This window comes from Amblyraja radiata, chromosome 1 (assembly GCF_010909765.2).
Source record: "Amblyraja radiata isolate CabotCenter1 chromosome 1, sAmbRad1.1.pri, whole genome shotgun sequence".
NCBI lineage: Eukaryota > Metazoa > Chordata > Chondrichthyes > Rajiformes > Rajidae > Amblyraja > Amblyraja radiata.
The window spans coordinates 46,211,553-46,234,508 of NC_045956.1; the positions used below are offsets into that span (position 1 = coordinate 46,211,553).

General features: G+C 39.7%; 1 protein-coding gene across 5 annotated transcripts in view; it reads left to right on the top strand.

Annotated features, from left to right (window-relative positions):
• Positions 1–22,956, top strand: part of LOC116973201 — a 51,036-nt gene that overhangs the window by 19,982 nt on the left and 8,098 nt on the right. For 2 of the 5 annotated variants that reach the window (XM_033021046.1, XM_033021069.1), the window contains exons 8-11: positions 1,944–2,055; positions 8,715–8,891; positions 12,747–12,838; positions 14,800–14,929. In XM_033021046.1, coding sequence (XP_032876937.1) covers positions 1,944–2,055; positions 8,715–8,891; positions 12,747–12,838; positions 14,800–14,929 — 511 coding nt within the window. Of the gene's footprint in view, positions 1–1,943; positions 2,056–8,714; positions 8,892–12,746; positions 12,839–14,799; positions 14,934–22,956 lie in introns of all 5 variants that reach the window. The other 3 variants (XM_033021060.1, XM_033021054.1, XM_033021079.1) reach the window with 3 other exon arrangements.

Below are 22,956 nucleotides of genomic sequence, written 5' to 3' on the forward strand. Positions count from 1 at the left end.
CAAAAACTTCAATTTTGGTCTCATCTGACCAGAGCACCTTCCTCCACATGTTTGCTGTGTCCCCCACATGGCTTGTGGCAAACTGCAAATGGGACTTCTTATGGCTTTTTTTCAACAATGGCTTTCTTCTTGCCACTCTTCCATAAAGGCCCGATTTGTGGAGTGCACGACTAATAGTTGTCCTGTGGACAGATTCTCCCACCTGAGCTGTGGATCTCTGCAGCTCCTCCAGAGTTACCATGGGTCTCTTGGCTGCTTCTCTGATCAATGCTCTCCTTGCCCGGCCTGTCAGTTTAGGTGGACGGCCATGTCTTGGTAGGTTTGCAGTTGTGCCATACTCTTTCCATTTTCGGATGATGGATTGAACAGTGCTCCGTGAGATGTTCAAAGCTTGGGATATTTTTTTATAACCTAACCCAGCTTTAAACTTCTCCACAACTTTATCCCTGACCTGTCTGGTGTGTTCCTTGGGCTTCATGATGCTGTTTGTTCACTAATGTTCTCTAACAAACCTCTGAGGCCTTCACAGAACAGCTGTATTTATACTGAGATTAGATTACACACAAGTGGACTCTATTTACTAATTAGGTGACTTCTGAAGGCAATTGGTTGCACTGGATTTTATTTAGGGGTATCAGAGTAAAGGGGGCTGAATACTTTTGCACACCACACTTTTCAGTTTTTTATTGCTAAAAAAATTTGAAAACCATGTATCATTTTCCTTCCACTTCACAATATGCGCCACTTTGTGTTGGTCTATCACATAAAATCCCAATAAAATACATTTACGTTTGTGGTTGTAACGTGACAAAATGTGGAAAAGTTCAAGGGGTATGAATACTTTTGCAAGCCACTGTACATTCATTTATATCCACCTAGATAGGCAGGTGGCGCATCTCTCAAAAGTCACATTCAAACCTTCAGTCAGGACTGAGTTTTCAGTACTACATAAATGTGTGTTTGGATTATGCAATCATGACTCAAACATATAGCCTAGTGATCCTGAGCTACTCAGCCAAACACTATCCCAAAGTGAGACACAAATCGCTGGAGTAACTCCATCATCTCTGCAGAACATAGATAGATACCTTTTTGAGTCGGGACTTCAGACCCAAAACATAACCTATCCATGTACTCCAGAGAAGCTGCCTGACCCACTGAGTTATTCCAGCACTTTGTGTATTTTTACACCAACCAGCATCTGCAGTTATTTCTGTCTACATTATCTCCAAGGTGCTCCTCCATCTAGAGATAAAACCATCCGCTGGTGCAATTGTTTCCGCCTCTCTACAAATGCAAGAGAGGCCTCCTTTGGTTGGGTATTCTTGAGTTATAACCAGTAGTCATTATTCTAAAAACCATGGCAGGTCTTTCAGGAATGAAGTTAGGAAATACTTCTGCATGTAGAAGGTTAAATAACAGTTACTACCATATCAGTTTTCTGAAATTGGATTTTGTTGCCCCTGGATATTTGCTAAAGCTGGAGCAGCTGTGAGGTTAGCCCACAGTTCAGCCATTGAAGAATGAAACAGACTCGGGGGACAAATTGCTTATTCAGTGTTCCTATATTCCAGTATGCTCCTTGTAATCCAGTAAATTGTGGAGGTTGGTGGAAGTTATTATTTTTAAAAATATTGCTTCTCATTGGTTTGCATATTCACTCTTTCATATTGCATATGTGAAATGTCATATAATATTTTACCCACTTGCACGAATCATTACAAAGTGTTTAGACGAATGTTTCATGTTCTTTAAACAGATGCTAATTGATTGGCCCGGTGTGACTTTGTTTTAAATGCAGATAATATCAATGAAAATGACTCAACAATTTGGTTCAATTTGTATTTTGGATCTATAGTTCTGCTTTTAAGATGAAAGTAATTTATCAAGAAATAATGTGCATGAGCAATACGTTGATTCAGTAACTGGATGTGTTTGTTACGCAGGATGAGGGAAACAATGATCTGTACTGCAAAACATGTAATCAGTATTTTAGTTCACTACATAACAAAAAGGAACATCTTTTTGGAAGACAGCATCTTCAGAATTTAACAGGTAAAGATTTATACATTTCAGGCTACATGATGTATCCAGTTTCAATTAACATTACTAATCTCTCTAAAAGCATCAATGGCAAAGCGTAGGATGTTCGAATAAAGTTACTTTTATTGGTGTATTGCAAAAATGCTTCTAAAATGTACATGGCACTGTGTGGATTTGGAAGTTGAGAGATAGAAAGTATATGGAAATGGAGTTTGTAAATGATGGGTCAAGGGTCGGCAACCTTTTCGTGCATAGGGTCCAGGACGCATGTCTGAGCGGATGGCGCGCCACATCTATCACGTGTACACGTGGATCCCGTCCCGGATGGCAGGCATCAAATCACGTGTTCACAGAAGGTAGACAAAAATGCTGGAGAAACTCAGCGGGTGAGGTAGCCTCATGCAATCCTTGCATGTCTCACCCGCTTAGTTTCTCCAGCATTTTTGTCTACCTTCGATTTTTCCAGCATCTGCAGTTCTTTTTTAAATGTGTTCACAGAAGGTACGAGGCCCTGCCAGCGGCTTTGGGCAGGATGCGGTACAGCCAGAGCTCGGCGCTTGGCGGGCCGGATGATTACGGGGGAAAAAAATCCACCTGCGGGCTGGATGGTTTCGGGTTACGGACCGCATTTAGCCCAGGGGCCTGTAGGTTGCTGACCCCTGTGATAGGTAAACCAATAAATCTTTGCGTTTGGAGGATCTGGGTAGCCATGGAGCTGATGTACAAATATTGACATACAAGTAGAGAAATTGGTTAGCACAGCAATACAATATACGTGTGTAGTTTAAGCAGGTTGCACTACCAAAATATGGAAATTTTGTTGCATTTGTACAGAGGTTCTGCAAAAACACACCTGGATTCCTGTATCTGTACCTGAGGAATAAAAGTGTTAACTTGCCTAAGAGAGGAGTGCAGTGTCACTTCATTTCATTGGTTCTTGCGATAAGAGAGCTCTCCCAAGGGGAGAGATTAATTACGCTACGTTCATGCTCAAATTTCAGAAGAATGAGTGCTGAAATGTCTTGACATGATAGATGCTCGAGGCTGTTTACTCTGGCAGGATCGTCTGGAACCAGGACGAGTAGGATAAGTTCTTGTTCATTTAGAATTGAGTTGAGAAAATGTTCATAGTTTGTTGTCTGTGTGGAGTTTGTATGTTTTCCCTGGATGTTATAGCCGTATATAGATATATAGATTATAGATATATACATACACATACACACATCTTTTGCATTGTTTATTATGGTGTTTACACAGCGCTATGTTTACATATCTGTTGTGCTGCTGCAAGTAAAAATGTCATTGTTCTGTTTTAGGACATATGACAATCAAACACTCTTGACTCTTTTGAATGCTTGCAAATTGATTAGGTAGTGTGATTTATCCCTAGTATATATGGGTGGCTGGAGAAATAAGGGCACTTGATGGGCATGAGAAAGAGAATGAAGTTACAGGGAGATGTACTTGAACTCACTTGAACTTGATGAGTGGAGGAATGGGACTTATGAGAGTGCTCTGACGGCTGGCAAGGACTGAAACGGTCAAAAGACTTATATTATAAAGAAATATGTGAAATGCAAGAATTCACTGGCTATAGAGCAATGGAAACTCACTCGTATATATTGCATTTAAAGGGTAGATAGAAGATTAGTCTTTATTATATCACCTTACCATATTGAAAAATGTCATGAGAAACTGTTTATATTCTGTTTTCTATATTCTCTGTTTTCATCTACCCACAGAAACATTGGAAGTCCTCAAACATTTTTTGTCACGGCAAAACGTGTAAGATCTTGTATGTTGGAAGTAAGCCATGCTACTTTTGCAAAAGGCCAGTCATTTTTATATTTTCTGTTGGCTCCAATGTAGGAGTACTGGACTGGAACTTGTGAGTAGATGTTGGCAGTCGACCACAGTGAACTGCTGGCATTTATTCTTGCCAGTGTTAGGAAATTCAGGATTCCAAACAGGGATTTGCTGAATTCCTGGTATTTGTGCTGAGGGCCCCATCTGCTGAACCGCTGCTGAGTTAAGGGTCTGTCCCACTTTCAAAACATAATTCACGACCTTTTTTACTCGTGGACATTTTTCATCAGGTTAGAAAAAAACGCCCCAACCTACTTGATGCCACGAGTACCTACGACTAGCATCATGGCCTGCTACGACCTACCTACGACCTCGTGACGACCATGCTGCGAGTATGAGTCAAGGGCAAACACGACAGAGGTCGTGAATTAGGTAGTGAAAATGGGACAGATCCTTTAGACATGGAACAGAGCCCAATTTATATAAATGGAGAAGTAACGTAATTGTTTAAATCAATTGTTTACTTTTATCTCTAGGTGATTGACCTTTTATTTTTTAATCTTTAAAATGCTTCAAATGATTCATTAATTTAAAAAAAAAAACTTAGTTTCTGAATATCACCAGAGGTTGTAAATTTGATCAAAGAGAAAAAGGGAGCACAAGCAAGATCTGAGAGGCCTTTGGGAAATATAACGAATGAAGAAAATAACTCAAGCGGGCAAATAGAAGGGCCCCAAATCCCAAAGCTCTTTATACCTATATGAAAAGCAAGAATGTAACCAGGGAGAAAGCAGGACCACTCAAGGATCAAGAAAGAAATTAGTACTTTGAGTCTGGGGATGTAGGAACTAAATAAGACTTTGCATCTATTTTCACCAAGGAGAAGGACATGGAAGGCAATGAATTGTGTGGAGAATACTAACATGGAAGGGCAGTTTGAGATTAAGGGGAGGTGTTAGAGCTTTTGAAGAGCATTAAGGTGGATAAATCCCCGGGACCTGATGAGATTTATCCCAGGTGTGCGACGAGAGGAGATCGCGGGAACCTTGATGAAGATGTATGTGACTTCACTAGCCACAGGCGAGGTACTGGAGGACTGGAGAGTAGCTAAAGTTGTTTCTGTGTTTAAGAAGGGAGTTAGAGAGAATCCAGGGAATTATAGGCCGGTGAGCCTCATGTCAGTGGTAGGGAAGCTATTGGAAAGGATACTTTGGGGTAGGATTTAATCTCATTTGGCAGAGAATGGGTTAATTAGGGGCAATCAACATGGCTTTGTACACAAGATACACACAAAATGCTGGAGTAACTCGGCCCGACGGGCAGCATCTTTGGAGAGAAGGAATGGGTGATGTTTCGGATCGAGACCCTTCAGACCTGGCTTTGTACACGACAGGTCGTGTACAAGGGATATGGGGAGAAGGCAGGCACGGGTTATTGATAGGGGATGATCAGCCATGATCACAATGAATGGCGGTGCTGGCTCGAAGGGCCGAATGGCCTCCTCCTGCACCTATTTTCTATGTTTCTATGTCTTGACTCATTAACATGTTTGCTTTTTGAGGTTGACAAAGGTGATCAATGAGGGGAGGGCAGTGGGTGTTGTCTACGTATTTTAGAAAGGCATTTGTCAAAGGGCCCAATGGAAAGCTGATCCTGATGATTCAGATGCATGGGATTAACAGTGAGTAGGTAGTATAGATTTGGAATTGCCTTACAGACAGAAGACAGGGGATTGTGGTGGAAGGACAATATTCAGACTAGAGGTCTGTGACCAGTGCAGTTCAGCAGTGATCTGTGCTGGGACCTCGGATGTTTATGATGTATATAAATGACTTGGACATAAGCGTAGATAGGTTGGTTAGTAAGTTTGCAGATGACACCAAGATCGCTGGGGTCATAGACTGTGAGGAGGGCTGTCAAGTTATACAGCGGGATATCGATCTGCTACAGAAATGGGTGGAGAAATGGCAGATGGAGTTTAATCTGAGCAATTGCAAGCTGTTGCCCTTTGGGAGGTCAAATGTGAGGGGGAAAATATATAATTAATGGCATGACCCTCAACAGCATTGATGTATCGCACTTTCAGGGAGTTATGGAATAGGACCCAAATATCCCTCCAAGTAGATACAGTGGCAAAAAAGGCAAATGTCATGCCTGTCTTCATAGGTCGCGGCATTGGGTATAAATCAGGACGTCAACTTTATAGGACTTTAGTTAGACCACATTTAGAGTATTGCATGCAGTTCTGGTCGCCGCATTACACCTAGGATGTGGAGGCTTTGGAAAGGGCACAGAACAAATTTATCAGAATAATGCCTGGATTAGGGGATATTAGCAACAGGTAGAAGTTGGATGGATTTTTGTCTCTGGAACACCAGAGGCCAAGATAGAAATATATAAAATTATGACAGGCATGAGTAGACAGTCAGAACCTTTTTCCCAGGATGCAAAATTCAAATACTAGAGGGCAGAGCTTTAAGGTAAGTGGGGCAAAGTTCAAAGGAGATGTACAACCTTGCTCTGAGGCTGAATCCGCGCTGCCAGGATTGGTGGTTTGAGGCCCTTACGATGGTGGCATTTAAGAGGTTTTTGGATAGGTATATGGATATGTTGAGAATGAACGGAAATGGATTCTGCGTAGTTAGAAAAGAGATGGTCTTGGCATCATGTTCGGCATGGGCATTGTGGGCTGAAGGGCCTGTTCCTGTGCTGTTCTGTGTTCTACCAGGGAAAGCTGGAGGCATGGTCTTCTCAGCTGTCAGTCTTTTTTTTCCAGTTATTTAATACGCTGGGCCTTGCCCCAGAGCAACCACTGCTAGTCGCCATGCATTGCCAAAACTTGGGCACTTAAATAATGATGTATGCAAATTATGTAGACTGTAATATTTATTCAGAGTGTGGCAGCCAGGCAAGCACATGCACCTGTCTCAATATATCCTGTCACCAGCATTATTTGATCAGGCTGAATGAACAACTTGTACATGATTCTCAACTTAGAATTCTCGCTGTGTCTTTTGGTTCTTGGTTCACATTGAAAGACAGCTTGTGACCCCTGTTTACGTACCATTGTTAGTTCTTTGTTCATTCATAATCACCAGCTTTGTGCTCACACGTGTTGTAGTATTACTCAAGCTTACACAGTGTCATTATTAATTTTAGTTTATTTTCTGCAAATTTCTCAGGCATCTCCTTCAAAGTTTGAATCGTGAGATATTTACTACTTCCTAATTCATATGCCTCGTGACATGTTCGTTTCTTGTTTATACATCAGATGTTTCCAGTATTGGTTTAAATCATGGGTTGGCAACCTTTTCTGCCAAGGGGCCAGGACATATGTCTGTGAGCGGATGGCGGGCCACATCTATCATGTGTACACATGGATCCCGCCACCATCCCGCCCCGGATGGCAGGCATCAAATCATGTGTTCACATAGATCCTGCCCCTTCGAGGACGCACTGAGCTCAAATATCATACTCACTCGTCCCTGGCCCACTGACAACCCCGATCCCGACAGTGAAGCCCAGACACAGAAGGTGCGCAGCCATGCGGGGGCTTTGCGCAGGATGCCGTACAGCCAAATCACCTTCCAGGTACCGGAGGTAGAAAAAGATGCTGGGGAAACTCACTCCAGCATTTTTTTTCTACCATCGATTTTTCCACCATATGCAGTTCTTTCTTAAATATTCCAGGTACCGGAGATGACGGAAGTCTGCGGGCCGGTTGATTGAGGAAAAAAAAATACGTCTGCGGCCGGATGATTTCGGGTTACGGGCCGGATTCGGCCCGGGGGCCATAGGTTGCCGACCCCTTGTTTAAATTTTCATCTCGGCCTCCATTTTTCATTGCTCATCATCAGTGTGACCTTTACACTTTGTTCAAGTTCCTTCTATAAATATTAGCAACTGTATCTAATTAGTGTTTGGCCCACTTGACAAGCAAAGTTTAAATGTATTTCAAAATGAGGTACATTTTCATAGGCTGGACTGAATTCCTAAGCTAAAGCTCTGCTTGTTATGTTTGCACTTGCCATTCGATCTGGGGTCTACTCCTGAGCCAAGCACCTCACCGTTGAGTGGCTGCTTCACTTACTCCAGCAACAGAGGTCAGAGATTTATATTGGATTCCCGGCACTAAAATGCACTACCTGAGAAAATGTTTTTTTTTCAAATTATGGGTTAGCTTTTCCTATTAAGAAGTGTAAATGGTTTGATGAATACAAACATATTTAGCTCATTGTGACAATCCCTCGGTACAGCTAGGATCCCCATAGCACCTTTCAAATTCTCTTCAACACCATGCACACACCTCATAGACATAAAGCCCAGGCTACTACAGATAAAATCCTCCAGAGCATCTCTTTTGGATTCTGGTCAGGTTTCAAATTGTGTGTCAGGATACAAATATAGAATGTTTGCAAAATGTTTAAGATGTTAATACTGCATTAGCAAAGCTTCAAATTATTTTAGTTGTCATCACAAACAAACAATTTATGAAAAAGTTTGTGCACCTTCTGTGAACACGTTTAAGAAAGAACTGTAGATGCTGGAAAAATCGAAGGTAGACAAAAATGCTGGAGTAACTCAGTGGGTGAGACATGCAAGGATTGCATGAAGCTGCCTCACCTGCTGAGTTTCTTCAGCATTTTTGTCTACCTTCTGTGAACACGTGATTTGATGCCTGCCATCCGGGACGGGATGGGGGTGGGATCCATGTGTACATGTGATAGATGTGGCCCGCCATCTGCTCACAGACATGCTTCCCGGCCCCTATGCAGAACAAGGTTGCCCACCCCTGCATTACATCAATCCCTTCCCTCTCAAACTGCATGCTCAGACGTAACAACTGTGACTCTAAATTTAAACAGGAGACTTTGAGAAGGAGGCAGCTGAGCTCTCGAAGCAGCAGCAACAGGGTTACGAAGATTCAGTTGATGATGCTGATATGGCAGAATCCTCCCATTTTTGTGGCCGGATCTCAAGGCATAACTATACATCACTTAATCTAAGTTTCTTGGAAGAATTTATTTTCAAGCAGGTAAAATGTAAGTAAATGCTATTATTATTTTTGTGTTATCTCAACATTTATAGGGAAGGTATAACTGACTTTTATTAGATGCTGTAATTTAGCCAACTAAGGACAGGTAGGTGGTGGTGCTTGTATTTTGTAGGGATTTAGCATAATGTTCACAATCTATGCAGAGAAGTTCCTTCCTGAAATCTATTCCTGGTCTTGAATGCAATCTTATAAGTACATCAGCTACCTATAGTTTCATACATATGGCATCATTGTGTGATGAATTGCTGATTTTGATGTGGAAGTTTGCATCCTTGGTTCAAGTACTTTAGACATTTAGAGTGATGGAAGCCTTATTCTTCATTTGATCTGGTAAATACTTGATTTGGGAGTACAAAATGACACGTGATGCTCTGTTATCAGACTTCTGAGCTGACCTTCTGTAAACTAGGATACTATCCGTTTCAACTCTACCCCATTGTGGGGATTGGAGTTTCTCTACAGAACTGATTCGCTACAATGATGAGGACTATATTCTGCACTCTGTATCTTCCCCTTCGTTCTACCTGGTGTACTTCTGTTTGACTTGGTTGTATTTATGTATGGTATATCAGATCTGTTTGGATAGCATGCAAACAAAGCTTTTCACTGTATCTTGATACATATGACAATAATAAACCTAAACCTAACATGTTGCTATTCTGTGCTCTTGTATTTTTTTGTGGTTGGTGCTGTGGGGTCTGGCCATTTTACCTCAATCTCACAGAGGTCAAGCATTAACTCAGACACATCCCTCTGGACTGTCATCGCCACCAATCATCAGGCCATTGTCTCCCAAGCATTCACAAATGTAATTTCCTTGTAAAATAATCTCTCCAAATCGTCCAGCCTAGTTTTGACCCACCCCTGCACGCCCTGTCCTACCTTTCATGCTAGATTCACAAACAGGGCTATGTGGACAGACCCATGGTTTTTATCCTGGTCCTGAACACCAAATTTATTTCTTCATCTCTTAACTGCATCCTTCTGCCCCCGGTCGTCCCTTCCTAACATACACCCATGACACCTTTGATGTCCTCTGCTGCTTTGACAATTCCCTTGTTCCAATTGCTTCATCCTTATTATGAATTAAAAATCCTTCTGTACCTGTATCCTCACTAAGAGGGTTGAGATCTCACCACTTCTTCCTTGAACAGATGTCTTACCAGTACCCCTCCCAACCCATTAATTTGCTTGTCTGAACTTGTTCTCAAGTTGAACAGCTGCTTCAATCTCAGACCTATTCTTTATCAAATGTGAACCTATGGAAATTGGACGTAGCCAAGATATAGCTACCTCTTTGTAGGATATGTGCAACAGTCTTGTTTCAATCCGACTCTGGCACCCTTTCTCAACTGTTTGTCCAGTATAATTATGTCTGCATTAGTGCAGCTTATTGCAGCAGTGGGGAAGTCAAATTTTATTACTTTTGCTGTCAGTTTCCATACTGTTCTCACCTTCACAAGGTCCATCTCTGATTATTTCCTTCTCTCTTCAGGTCAGGAGATAGGCAAGCCATTAAATCCATTTAACTTCGACTTTCACGACCATCTTGACTATATTTCTTCCCATCCTACCCCCTATAAGGATTTAATTCCATTCTGCCAGTTAGATTGATTGAAAGATGCAGCATGGAAACAGGCCCTACGGCCACCAGAGTCCATGCCAACTATTAATCATCTGTTCACACTAGTTCTATGCTATCCCAGTTACATATCCACTCCTTATACACAAGGGGTATTTTTTACACGTTGCACCACTGTGCTTTCATATGTCATATATGCTCGGATATTAAAACTTTCCACTCAGTCTGAAATTAAGAATTAAAAGATAATTTTCCATGCTCTTTAAAGAAACTATTCAATGAGTATCTCTTCTTCACGCTATCTTCATATCAGTTTCTCTGTGAAAATTATAATTAATTTTATTTCACTCATCCTTTCAGGCAGCAAACTAGATAGCTAATTGTTGCATTAAAGAAGTAGCTTCGCAATATTTATGTTATCAATACCGTCAATTTTTAATAGCTCTATAATATGTCCTTGTAACATCTGTTTTGTGGAGAACATCCACCTCTGATCTTTTCCCATTACATAATTTTCTCAATTCTGATACCAATCTGCGAAATTTTCACTGCAATATCTTATCTAAAATAAGCTGTCCTGCAGTAAAGATCAACCAATGACTTGCAAAGGTTTACTGAGTTTTGTAGAGACAAATGCTGATGCTGATGCTGATTTACAAAAAAGACAAGGTGCTGGAGTGCTTCAGGTGCTCAAATGCTTCAGACTGTCTGAAGAAAGGTTCCAATCCAAAATATCACAGATGCATGTTCTCCAGAAATGCTGCCTGACCCGCTGAGTTACTCCAGCACCTTGTGTCTTTTCTTAAGTTTTGTATGTTTTGCCTTTTTATACATCTAAGGATTGTCAACTTGCCTGAAAACTTTGATGCTTTGAATTATGTAGCTTGATGCTTGTCGGTCTTTCAGCCCTATCTTGAAAATTGTAGCACTATTGTCGTCTCATCCTTCCTTCCAACTGCATGACATCATTGCCAGATCCCATCCACTTCATTAGTCAATCCATTTCTTCCCACAGTTAGCTTCAAACCATTTAGGACAGTGTCAAAGACTAGAGGGCATAGCTTTTGGAAGAGAGAGGTAAAGTTTAAGGAGATGTGCAGGGCAAGTTTTTTTTTTTAGACGGCGAGCAAGAGAGTATTGGGCGCCTGGTACACACTGCCAGGGTGATGAAGGCAGATATGATAGTGGCTTTTACAAGGCTTTTAGATGGTCACTTGGATATGCAGGGAATGGAGGAGTGTAGACCACATGCAGGCTGAGGAGATTAGTTTAATTTTGTGTCATGCTCAACATATACATAGTGGACTGAAGGGCATGTTCCAGTGCTGCACTGTTCTATGGTCTATTCGTTTATTTATAACCATTGGGTCATTTGAAAATTTATGAAAGTATCTTGGAGATTTTTGAAAATATGTTGCCTGAATCCAAGTTCAGATAACCATTGAAGGAGAGCCAAATCCTGAGGGGCACTTTTACACTATACTCCAGTCTAAAAAAAACAAAGATTCACCCAAATGGTTAGCTTACCACCTTAGTTCTGGATCCATGCTGCCACTGTTCCTTTAATACTTTGCAATTGTAATATAACAGTTCATCAAAGCGGCAGCACTGTGGCACAGAGGGAGAGCTGCTGCCTCTCAGCACCAGAGACCAAAGTTCGATCCTGACTAGGGGTGCTGTCTGAGCAGCGCTTATACATTCTTCCTGTGACTACATGGGTTTTCTACGGGTGCTCTGTTTTCCAAAGACGTGCAGGTTTGTAGGTTAAGTGGCTTCTGCAAACATTGCCCTTTGGATGTGAAAGTGGGATTGCATAGAACTAGTGTGTAGGTGTCGATAGTCAGTGTGGACTTGGTGGGCCGAAGGGTCTGTTTCCACATTGTATCTCTAAGTTAAAACATTTTTAAAGACTTCAGATATAATTGCAGAATCTTCTTCAAATTCTTCATGCTTACAGAGAGGGTTGCTAATTGTAAACATTCAAATTGTTGCCATACATGTTGCAGACAGAATCATCTCCTTTCCATCCTGAAATTCAATGAAGTATCACATTTTATTGAAAAACTGAGCTGTGTGTTAGATCCAACCTTCTTTTAATAAATTAGCATTGGCCTTAATTGACACACCTCTGCACAAACACAAACTTTGTAAATATAAACTGTACGTCGTCATTTCCAAGATTTTTAATTAGTAGCAAATGTGTAGTCCACGCATGATTTGACATTTATTGATTTAAACAATGTTTCCTTTGATTTGCAGTAAGAGAGTTTGAACTTGGTGAACTTGAAAATTCTTTGGAGCACGTACAAGATAAGCATAAAAAAATTAATAAACAGTTGGACGGATTGAAGGTAATTTATATTGTCTCTTTAATGTTCAGTCTTTCCTTTTATGCAATTGTCCTGAAGGGCTTATTCAGAGGATTTTGCAAATTTCGCTTTTTTTCTAAAAGAACAGTTGTGCAGCATATGCCAAGTCAATGGCATTAAATATAACCATGAATTTACGGTGATTTGGTGAGAAAGCTGCAAAACTAACACCTATTTATAAGCTGACTTTGGAAGCCACCATTCATAGTGTCAAATAGATTTACAAATCATGGAAACAAGCCCTTCGGCTCAATTTGTGCATGCCGACCAAATTGCCCAACTGAGCTGGTCCCACTTGCCTGTGCCTGGGCCATGTCCCTCCAAGCCTGTGCTGTACCTGTCCAAGTGTCTTTTAAATGTTGTAATTGTACCCCACCACTTCCACTGGAGGCTTGTTTCATTCACTCACCACTTTCTGGGTAAAAAAAAAGTTGCTCTCATTTAAATTTTTCCCCCCTCACCTAATACCTATGTCCTCTAGTTTTATGCTCCCCTACCCTGGGGACAAGATAGTAGCTATTTATCTCTTATGTGACCTCATGATTTTACAAACCTCCATAAGTAGGTCTCCAAAATAGTCCTTGTCTATCCAGCCTCTCCTTATAACATAAACCCTCTTGACCAGGCAACATTGTCATCAATATTTGTTGCATCCTTCCTAGTTTAATTACATTCCTCTTGTCACAGGGTGATCAGACCTATACATAGTACTGCAAATATGGACTGATCAACAGCTGTAACTTGACATCCCAACTCCTGTACTCAATACCCTAACCAATGAAGGCAAACGCGCCAAATGCCTACTTCACCATTAGGTACGCTTTAGTTCACTTCTCTACTTCAAATCCACATTTCTGACAATCTGCCTTCATGCCACAGGGGTATTCATCTCAACCTTAAACATACCCAGAATCTGAACATCTGCAGTTTTTGTTGATAAAAAAGTTTCAAAGATTCCCACTGTCCAAATACAGAACATTCTCCTCATCTCAAACCAAACTGGTCAACCCCTTGTCCATTAGATAGTCTGAAGAAGGGTCTCAACCCGAAACGTCACCCTTCTCTCCAGAGATGCTGCCTGACCCGCTGAGTTACTCCAGCATTTTGTGTCTACCTTATCTATTAGATTATGATTTTAGTTCTAGATTCATATCCAAAGAAAGCATTGTATGAATATTTTATCTAGTCAATCTCTTTCAGATATTCTACATTTTTCCAGTTACAATGGCTCTTTGCACTCGGCCATTCCTCGTACAACAACTCCTTTGACCCAGGAATCAAATACATTTATCTGCACCACCTTCAATGCACACAGATCACCAAAGGTAAACACATCAAGCCCCTATATAATTGCAGTGAGATTCGATTATATTGGACTTCAAGCACTTGCCATAAAACTCATAATCCCATTCGATATCATCATTGCTTGATAAGCTTGCTTGCTAACATTCTGATTAGTATAATCATGTCTGGATTTCTCTGAAAACACTCACTATGTTAATTCCTAATGTTAACATGTAACTCATAATTTTAACATATATTTTATTTTTCCACTTGCCTCACTGGTAGCTAGAAGTGTTTGGAGAAGGGTGTACTCCTCCATCTGGAATTATCATGAGCACGCAGTTGACCTATTTCTGTATTCCTTTGCTGACTCTTGAATACTACGACATTTAAATTATCAACAAGCTTGGTCATACTTTGCCCTTTCATCTCAGTTTTAACATTCAGATCAGTTTAATACAGGTTGTAGAAAGCTGTGTCCCAATCACTCATTATTATGATATTTTACCTGCTAATCTGAAAATGATCCCTTTATTTCCCTTTAATAATGTTGAATTATTGTATAACTAACTTAGTTCTTAATTACCTGGCCCTAATGTGATTTGTTATTTAGCATGATTAATCACTGATTTAAAAATTACAAATGTCTTCTATCTTAGAATCAGAAACTAAAACTGGAAACTGACCTTGCAAACTTAAAAGCCTGTGGAGCATCATTGGATGCGCAATTAGAAAGTTTAAAAATGGTTCCATTACTCTTTCAGTTCCACATCCAAATAATGGATAACGGTGAGTTATAAATTACGCTGATCATCATTTCTATCATTACATCTCTTTCTAATAGTATAATCAAAGTAATTCCTGATTTATAGTTTGGTTTAGAGATACAGTGTGGAAACAGGCTCTTCAGCCCACCGAGTGCATGCCAACCATTGATCACAGGTTCACACTAGTTTTATGTTTTCTCACTTCATCCTCGACTCCCTACACATGAGGAAAGGAACATTTTTTACAGAGGCCAATTAACTTTGTTTTGTCTGTTTTGGAGCATTTATTTAGTACCCTGCAATGTTTAGCGTTGGACACAAAATGCTGGAGTAGCTCAACGGGTCAGACAGCATCTCTGGAGAAAATGTTCGAGAAAGAACAGCAGATGCTGAGTTTCTCCAGCATTTTTGTCTACCACTGAAGAAAATGGATAGGTGACATTTCAGGTCGGGACCCTTCTTCAGACTGATTGTAGTAGGGGTGGGGTACAGGAAACAAGAAAACACCACAACAAATCAGGACAAACCTACCGACTCCTATAGTTATCAATTATATACACTTCTTCCTACCCTGCCTGTTGTAAAGATGCTATCCCCTAATCTCAATTCCTTCGTCCCCGCCACATCTGCACCCAAGATGAGACTTTTCATACCATGTCCTCATTATTCTGTGAACGCGGTTTTCCCCCTTCTGTCATGGATGGGTCCCTCACACGTGTCTCGTCTGTGTTTCGTAGTTCTGCTCTCGCTCCCCCTGCCCCCAGATACAACAAGGACAGAGTCTCCTGGTTCTCACCCTACCAGTCTCCACATCCAACACATCATCCTCCAACATTTATGTCACCTCCAACATGATCCCACCACTAATCACATTTTCCTATCTCCATACTTTTCCACCTTCTACAGAGATCGACCGCTCCCTCAGCAACTTATTGGTTCTATCATCCCAAACCGCTCCATCTCCAGGTACTTTCCTCTGCAACCGCAGGAGCTGAAACACCTGTCCTTATACCTCCTCCCTCAACCCGATCCAGGGACACATAATTTTAAGTAACCTCTACAAACATTCACTCCCCCCCCTTCCTCCACAAAAAGACAGTTAGCCAGTTCCACTCTTGGGGTCACACCATTCCTAGCAAACAATTGACCGATCAGGGAACCACCCTGCTGTGGCCAGCCCTGATTTGGCCTGGTCTTTTTTTTACATCCAGTTCCCACTGCCACTCCCCCACCCACAATCAGTCTGAAGAAGAGTCCCAACCGAAAACGTCACCATTTCCCCCAGAGATGCCATTTGACCCTCTGGTATTTTATGCCTATGGTAAAAAACAGCATCTGTAGTTCTTTTGTTATTACAATTTAACTTTTAGCCTTGATTTGTATTAGTTGTACATAGCAGGACTAATCAGCGCTGTTCTATTTTTATGACTTTAACAAGGACAGGGTGTGAGTTGGGATGGTTTGCAGCCTTCAGTTCATTTGTCTCTGAAAACTGCATAGATTGGGTGCTTGCAAAACCAATTATGTAATTCCACATCTTTGCATGGCCTCCAAGCAATATCCTGTAGAATAAAAGATAAAACAATATCCAGCATTGAGCAAACTGCACTAAATAAATTATAATTATGAATCCAGTTTATATACCAACAACAAGCAGAGAAAATGAGACACCAACCCTTAGGGTCTAGTCCTGTTCAGACATGTTCACAGGGCTGCCAACATTGGGTGAGAGTTGGGAGTGAGAAATTGCGAGAGACCAAGCCCGAGGGAGCGTAGCGACCTGTTCACAGGGCTGCCAACATTGGGAGTAAGAAATTGCGAGAGACCAAGCCCGAGGGAGCGTAGCGACCGGGGGGGAGGTGGGAGGAGGGTGTTCCCCCCCCCCCCCCCCATTTGTACGGAATGTTTGCATTTTTCAGCTTGAAATTGTGCAATATGGTGCATACTGTAGCGAGTCTTTTAACTTACACTTGAATGCAATATGTATGCTTTAAATTGGATTAGCTATGAATAAGGTTAGACTAAATTACATTCCTAATTACATTCCACAGTATAGCCCAGGCTCTGATCAACACGTGCAGCACATGAATGATCTTAGTGTATTCATGTATGGAAATCAGGTTATAATCAAACATTTGGCCCATGTTGACCAACCTGGGTCTCACTACACACCTGGTACTACTCCTGGCCCTGACTCCAGTTGCATACCTTCTCTCATTCCTGTCCCTGTGTCCAGCCTTACACCTGGCCCCCTATTCTACCCTGTTCATAGCTGCTTACCTGCTTAGGTTCCCAGTGCTGTACACTCCCCTGGTCCCAGCTTTGACTGCACACCTAGTACTATTCCAGACCTTGACTCTGGATGCACTTTTGGCCTTGCTCCTAGCCCCTTTGCACTGACAATATATGTGGCCCACACATAAAGCCCCATATCTGACCGCCTGGACTTAATCTCGTCCACAGGTGCTTATCTAATGCATTAATCCTTTATGGGGCACTTCACAGACCAAATTATCTATAACACAATTTGCTACATTCATTGGCTTCCTTGTTATCTAACATGCTAGTTACTTTGTCAAAGAAGTCATCAATTGGTTGAACACAATTTCTCATCCATAAAATTTTACTTACTCAGCTGTATAAGTATTCTGTTACCATTTCTTTCATTTTCGTAACAAACTGTCCTGAAGTCATTTTCACCCCCAATATTTTCAGTATTTTGCTGTCTTCCTCTCAGCTGGGACTTTTCCGAAATGCAAAGTCCAATAACTATATATTTAAGCAATATTATTCTATTAAATGTGATCTTGAGAGTACATAATATTTTCTGTGGTATTCATAACACAACAATGATAAAAAAGATCTCTGTTTTGATTGCACCTACCAACATGCATACATTATTACATTACAGTTAATATGTACCGAGAGCAAATTTTTGTTCCAATGCTCCCCATTCCCAATTACTTTTACATTGAAGTGATTGAAATCCAAGTGAAGTTTAAATGGCATCATAAAAGTAAAACCTCCGGAATGGATGATATTCATTACGTGGTTGGTTGGGGTCAGTATCAGCACAATTACTATATTAAACTTTGAATCTTCAGATGTCCTGGTTCAAGCTTTCTTTCTTTCTTTATCTTTATTTCGAACGATTAAAAAAAAAAGAAGTAAAGAAAAGATGAAAATGAATAAATAAAAGGAAAATTATATATATACATACATATATACATAAATACATACACACATACATACATATACATGTACATATATACATACATACATATACACATATACACACATACACATATACATAATATATATGTACATACATAAATTAAAAAATCAAAAGCCAATTTCAACATAATACACATTAGACTCGTTCGAAAAGGGATAGGAAGAAGCCTATGCTTGTCAAGTCCTACCCCCATTCTTCACCATTAACAAATGCAAAATTCAATAAAATAAAACTAAACAGACAATTCAAATAAAACTACTCCAATCAAGCTATTAAGAAAAAAAGACCAAAAATGAAAAGAACAAAAAAAACAAGCACCATTAACATCTGTGAGATTTACATTCTCCTTCCTCATTACTGTACTTTTCAAAGATATATCTTTTGTACATTTTTTTAAATTGCATTATATTCATACTTTGTTTAATCGTTTCGTCAAGACCATTCCACAAAACCACCCCACAAATGGAAATACACATACTTTTTAAATTGGTCTGAGCATAATGCTGTTTCAAGTTTAGTTTCCCTCTAAAGTTATAACCCCCCTCTCTGTCTTTGAACAGTTTTTGTATGTTTACAGGTAGCAGTTTATTTTTTGCTTTATAAATTATTTGTGCAGTCTTAAATTCTACCAGATCCTTAATCTTTAAGGTGTGTAATTTTAAATACAGTATATTGGTGTGTTCATGATATCCTACATTGTTTACTATACGAATAGCTCTTTTTTGTAGTGTGATTAGTGATTGTAAGGTGGTTTTGTAGGTGTTGCCCCATACTTCCACACAGTAATTTAAATACGGTAACACGTGAGCTGTACAGAATATACAGTGCTCTCTCATTCAAAACATGCCTTGCTTTCCCCATAACTCCAATACTCCGTGCTACTTTTGCTCTCACATGTTTTATATGGGGTTTCCAGCAGATTTTGTGATCAAGAATCACACCCAGAAATTTATTTTCATACACTCTTTCTATTTCAACATTATTTATCATTACTTTTACTTGTGTATTTATTTTGCTTTTTCCAAACAGCATAAGTTTGGTTTTGTTTAAATTTAATGATAATTTATTCAAATCAAACCATGTTTTTAGTTTACTCATTTCTGCTGTGACCACCTCCAAAAGCTGCTGCAAATTGTCCCCATCACAGAAAATATTAGTGTCATCTGCAAATAACACAAATTTCAAGAGGTTTGACACCCTACCAATATCATTAATATACAAAATAAATAATTTGGGGCCCAAAACCGACCCCTGTGGGACTCCACGTTATTTCTAAGCATGTTGATTTGCAGTCCCCTATTTGCACAAACTGATGTCTTTTACATATGTAGCTTCTCATCCACTCTAGTACAACCCCTCTGATTCCATACTTTTCCAGTTTTTTGATTAGCAACTGATGATCAATTGTATCGAATGCTTTTTTCAAATCTATAAATACACCCACTGCATATTTCTTGTTATCTATAGAACTGGTAATGTCTTCAATTAACTCCATTAATGCCATGGATGTCGATCTGTTTGACCTGAATCCATATTGACTATCAACTAGCAATTCGTGCTTCTCGATAAAGTTATCTAATCTACTTACATACAGTTTTTCTAATATTTTTGAGAACTGAGAGAGTAACGACACCGGCCTGTAATTTGTAAATTGATTTCTGTCTCCAGCTTTGTATAGTGGGATGACTTTGGCAGTTTTCATTTTACATGGAAATACACCAGTTTTGAAAGATAAATTGCAAATATAAGTTAAGGGTTTTACAATTACACCAATGACTACCTTGATTAAAGCCATATCAATGTCATTCCAGTCTGTAGACCTTTTATTCTTGCAATTACTAACAATGTCAATAATCTCCTTTTCATCAGCTGCTTTCAAAAACATTGAGTTTGGGTTGCTGTCTCACAAATCCACAACCTTCCCCTCTCCTTCTTCTGACTGTGGATTATCGATTTCTTCTGCCAGTTTTGGTCCCACACTTGCAACACATTTGTTAAACCCATTAACCACATCATTCATATCGCTTACAGTTGTATCATTGTCTTTAAAATACTGAGGGTAGTTTATATTCATTGATCCATTCCTGATAATATTATTTAACACATTCCATATGCCCTTGATATTATTTTTATTATCATTTAATATTTTATTATAATAATCTTTCTTACATATCCTCATAATACTAGTCAATTTGTTTTTGTATCTTTTGTATTTACTTTCTGCTTCTATAGTTCTGAATTTTATGAATTCTTTATACAAGATATTCTTTTTTTTGCATGCATTTTGTAGTCCTTTTGTCATCCATGGCCTATCTATATATTTTTGCTTCTTGTTGTGTTGTTTCAAAGGACAGTGTTCATCATATAATGATTTAAATATTATCAGGAATGTTTCAGACGCTTTGTTGGTATCAGTCTCTTTAAACACTTGTTTCCAATTTTGGGTCAGTAATACATTTCTAAATTTATTTATAGATTCTTCTGTTCTTACTCTCCTGTATCTAATCTTATTAACATCCTTACACTTAACATAATCACAAACAAACATTACAAAAACCGGCAGATGGTCACTGATGTCATTTAGTAGTAACCCACTCTTTATGCTGTTGTCCATACTGTTTGTAAATATGTTGTCTATTAGAGTTGCACAGTGAGATGTTATTCTACTTGGTTTGGTGATAAGTGGAAAAAAACTCATACTGAACAATACATCGATAAATTCATCAGTCTGTTTGTGCTTGTTGGGATTTAAGAGATCTAAATTAAAACCCCCACAAATGAACACAACTCTGTGATCTTTCTTGGCAAACAATCTTTCCATATTATTCTTGAATATTTCAATATTGGAACCAGGTGCTCTGTATACACAACTTACAATTACATTTTTCTTTTTTTCCAGGTAGATTTCTACAGTAATAATCTCCATCACATCATCAATATTAGTTGTCATATTTTCCACTATTTTATAATTTAATCTTTTATCTACATACAAAGCCACCCCTCCTCCTTTTTTATTTTTCCTATTTATGTAATTCAGTTCATATCCATTTAACTCAAAATCCACACCCTTTTCAGTACTAAGCCAGGTCTCAGATATGGCTATCACATTGAATGGTTTGTTTAGATGACTTAAGTAATCTTTGACGTTGTGAAAATTTGCATATAAACTTCTGCTATTGAAATGAATTATTGACATTCCATGATCTGATTTTATGTTCATGTTGAATTGATCTTCAGAGTAATAACAGCAGTTATTGTTTATATTGTTAAGAAAATTATTTTCAGGGTCAATATCTTGTTCAAAATCATGCATATTATGATCAGTGAATTTAAATGATTTAAAGTTCCAACCATCACAGTCATCATTGTCTCTTTCATTTCCAGCTGTTGTCAAGTTTAAACAGTCAAACTCTTCACAAGAGTCCATGGTCATAATAGTTCAAGTCAATCACACTGATAGACACAGTCACTGTTCTGGAGTCACTGGTACTTGTCCAGCTCCTCGATGTATCTTATGGTCAGCACTTTAGCCTCCTCTGGTGACCCGTTTAGCTTTATGAACACCTTACAGTTTGTTGTCCAGGTTGACTGGATTTTTTTCTGCTTCCTTAGGATGCGTGCGCTTCTGGCGATATCTGCATTTTTTTTTGTAAGGTGCTCATTCACATAAACATCAGATCCCTTGAGCTTTTTCCCTTGTCTGAGCAATGCATTTTTGTGTTTTCTGTTCGTAAAACAAATTATTATGGCTGGTTTGACACTTTGGTTTTTTCGAGGTAAAGGATGACATGCTTCAATGTCTGTGTTGGATATGGATATGCCTTTGCTATGAAAGAAGGCAGTTACCTGTTGCTCCACGGAGTCCATGTCTGGAGCGGTGGGCTCCCCATCGGCCGTTGCTGTTACCGCCCTGGCGTAGGACCGGGGCCTGGTCTCCAGTCCGCTGACAATAATGTCATTCATGCGGGTGTACTGCTCCAGGTCTGTTACACGGCATTCTAGGCTGGCGATCCTCTTATCCTTCTCCTCATTTTGTTTTTTCAGTTCTTTAATTTCACATCAAATTAATTATCATTTTCTGCTGCTTAGAGACAGTAGCAATCTCCTCAGACAGAAAATCAAGCGCCTTCTTTATATCCTCAATTTCCTCGTTCTTCTTTGGTGGCATTTTGACTGCTCAGCTCCGTCCGTCCGCCTTTTGACTTCTAGTTGTCGCTCCCCCACTCATTCCAAAAAACTGAATTATGTAGCAATTAGTGAATTAAGGGAGGCTAGTTTTAAACTTGCTATCGGGAGCTCGAAATTAAGCTGCCATCTGCTCGCGTCGCCACCGGAAGCTAAAACTAAAGACAAATAATAATCTCCTCACACATTCCCCTGCAAGTATCTCTGTCACTCCTTTAAAATATGCCCCTTCTTTGAACAAGCTCTTAAATATCGCATCTGAATCAGTTTCCATCTAATTACATTCCTTGAGGATGTTCATCTACCTGTTCAATTAATAAAACAACGAGATTGGGGACATTTCTATTCAACCTGTCAAAGGAATTGTGGGGGGGGGGTGGGTTTAGAAATAGTCAGTGAGGTAAACAAACATAATAGTTGAGTGGCAAATGACATTAGTGCTTCCTTTCCAATATTTAACTGAAGGAAATAATGGGTTATCAGGGCTTTATGTTGTGACAGACAGCCTGTCACCTTAGAAACATAGAAACATAGAAATTAGGTGCAGGAGTAGGCCATTCGGCCCTTCGAGCCTGCACCGCCATTCAATATGATCATGGCTGATCATCCAACTCAGTATCCCGTACCTG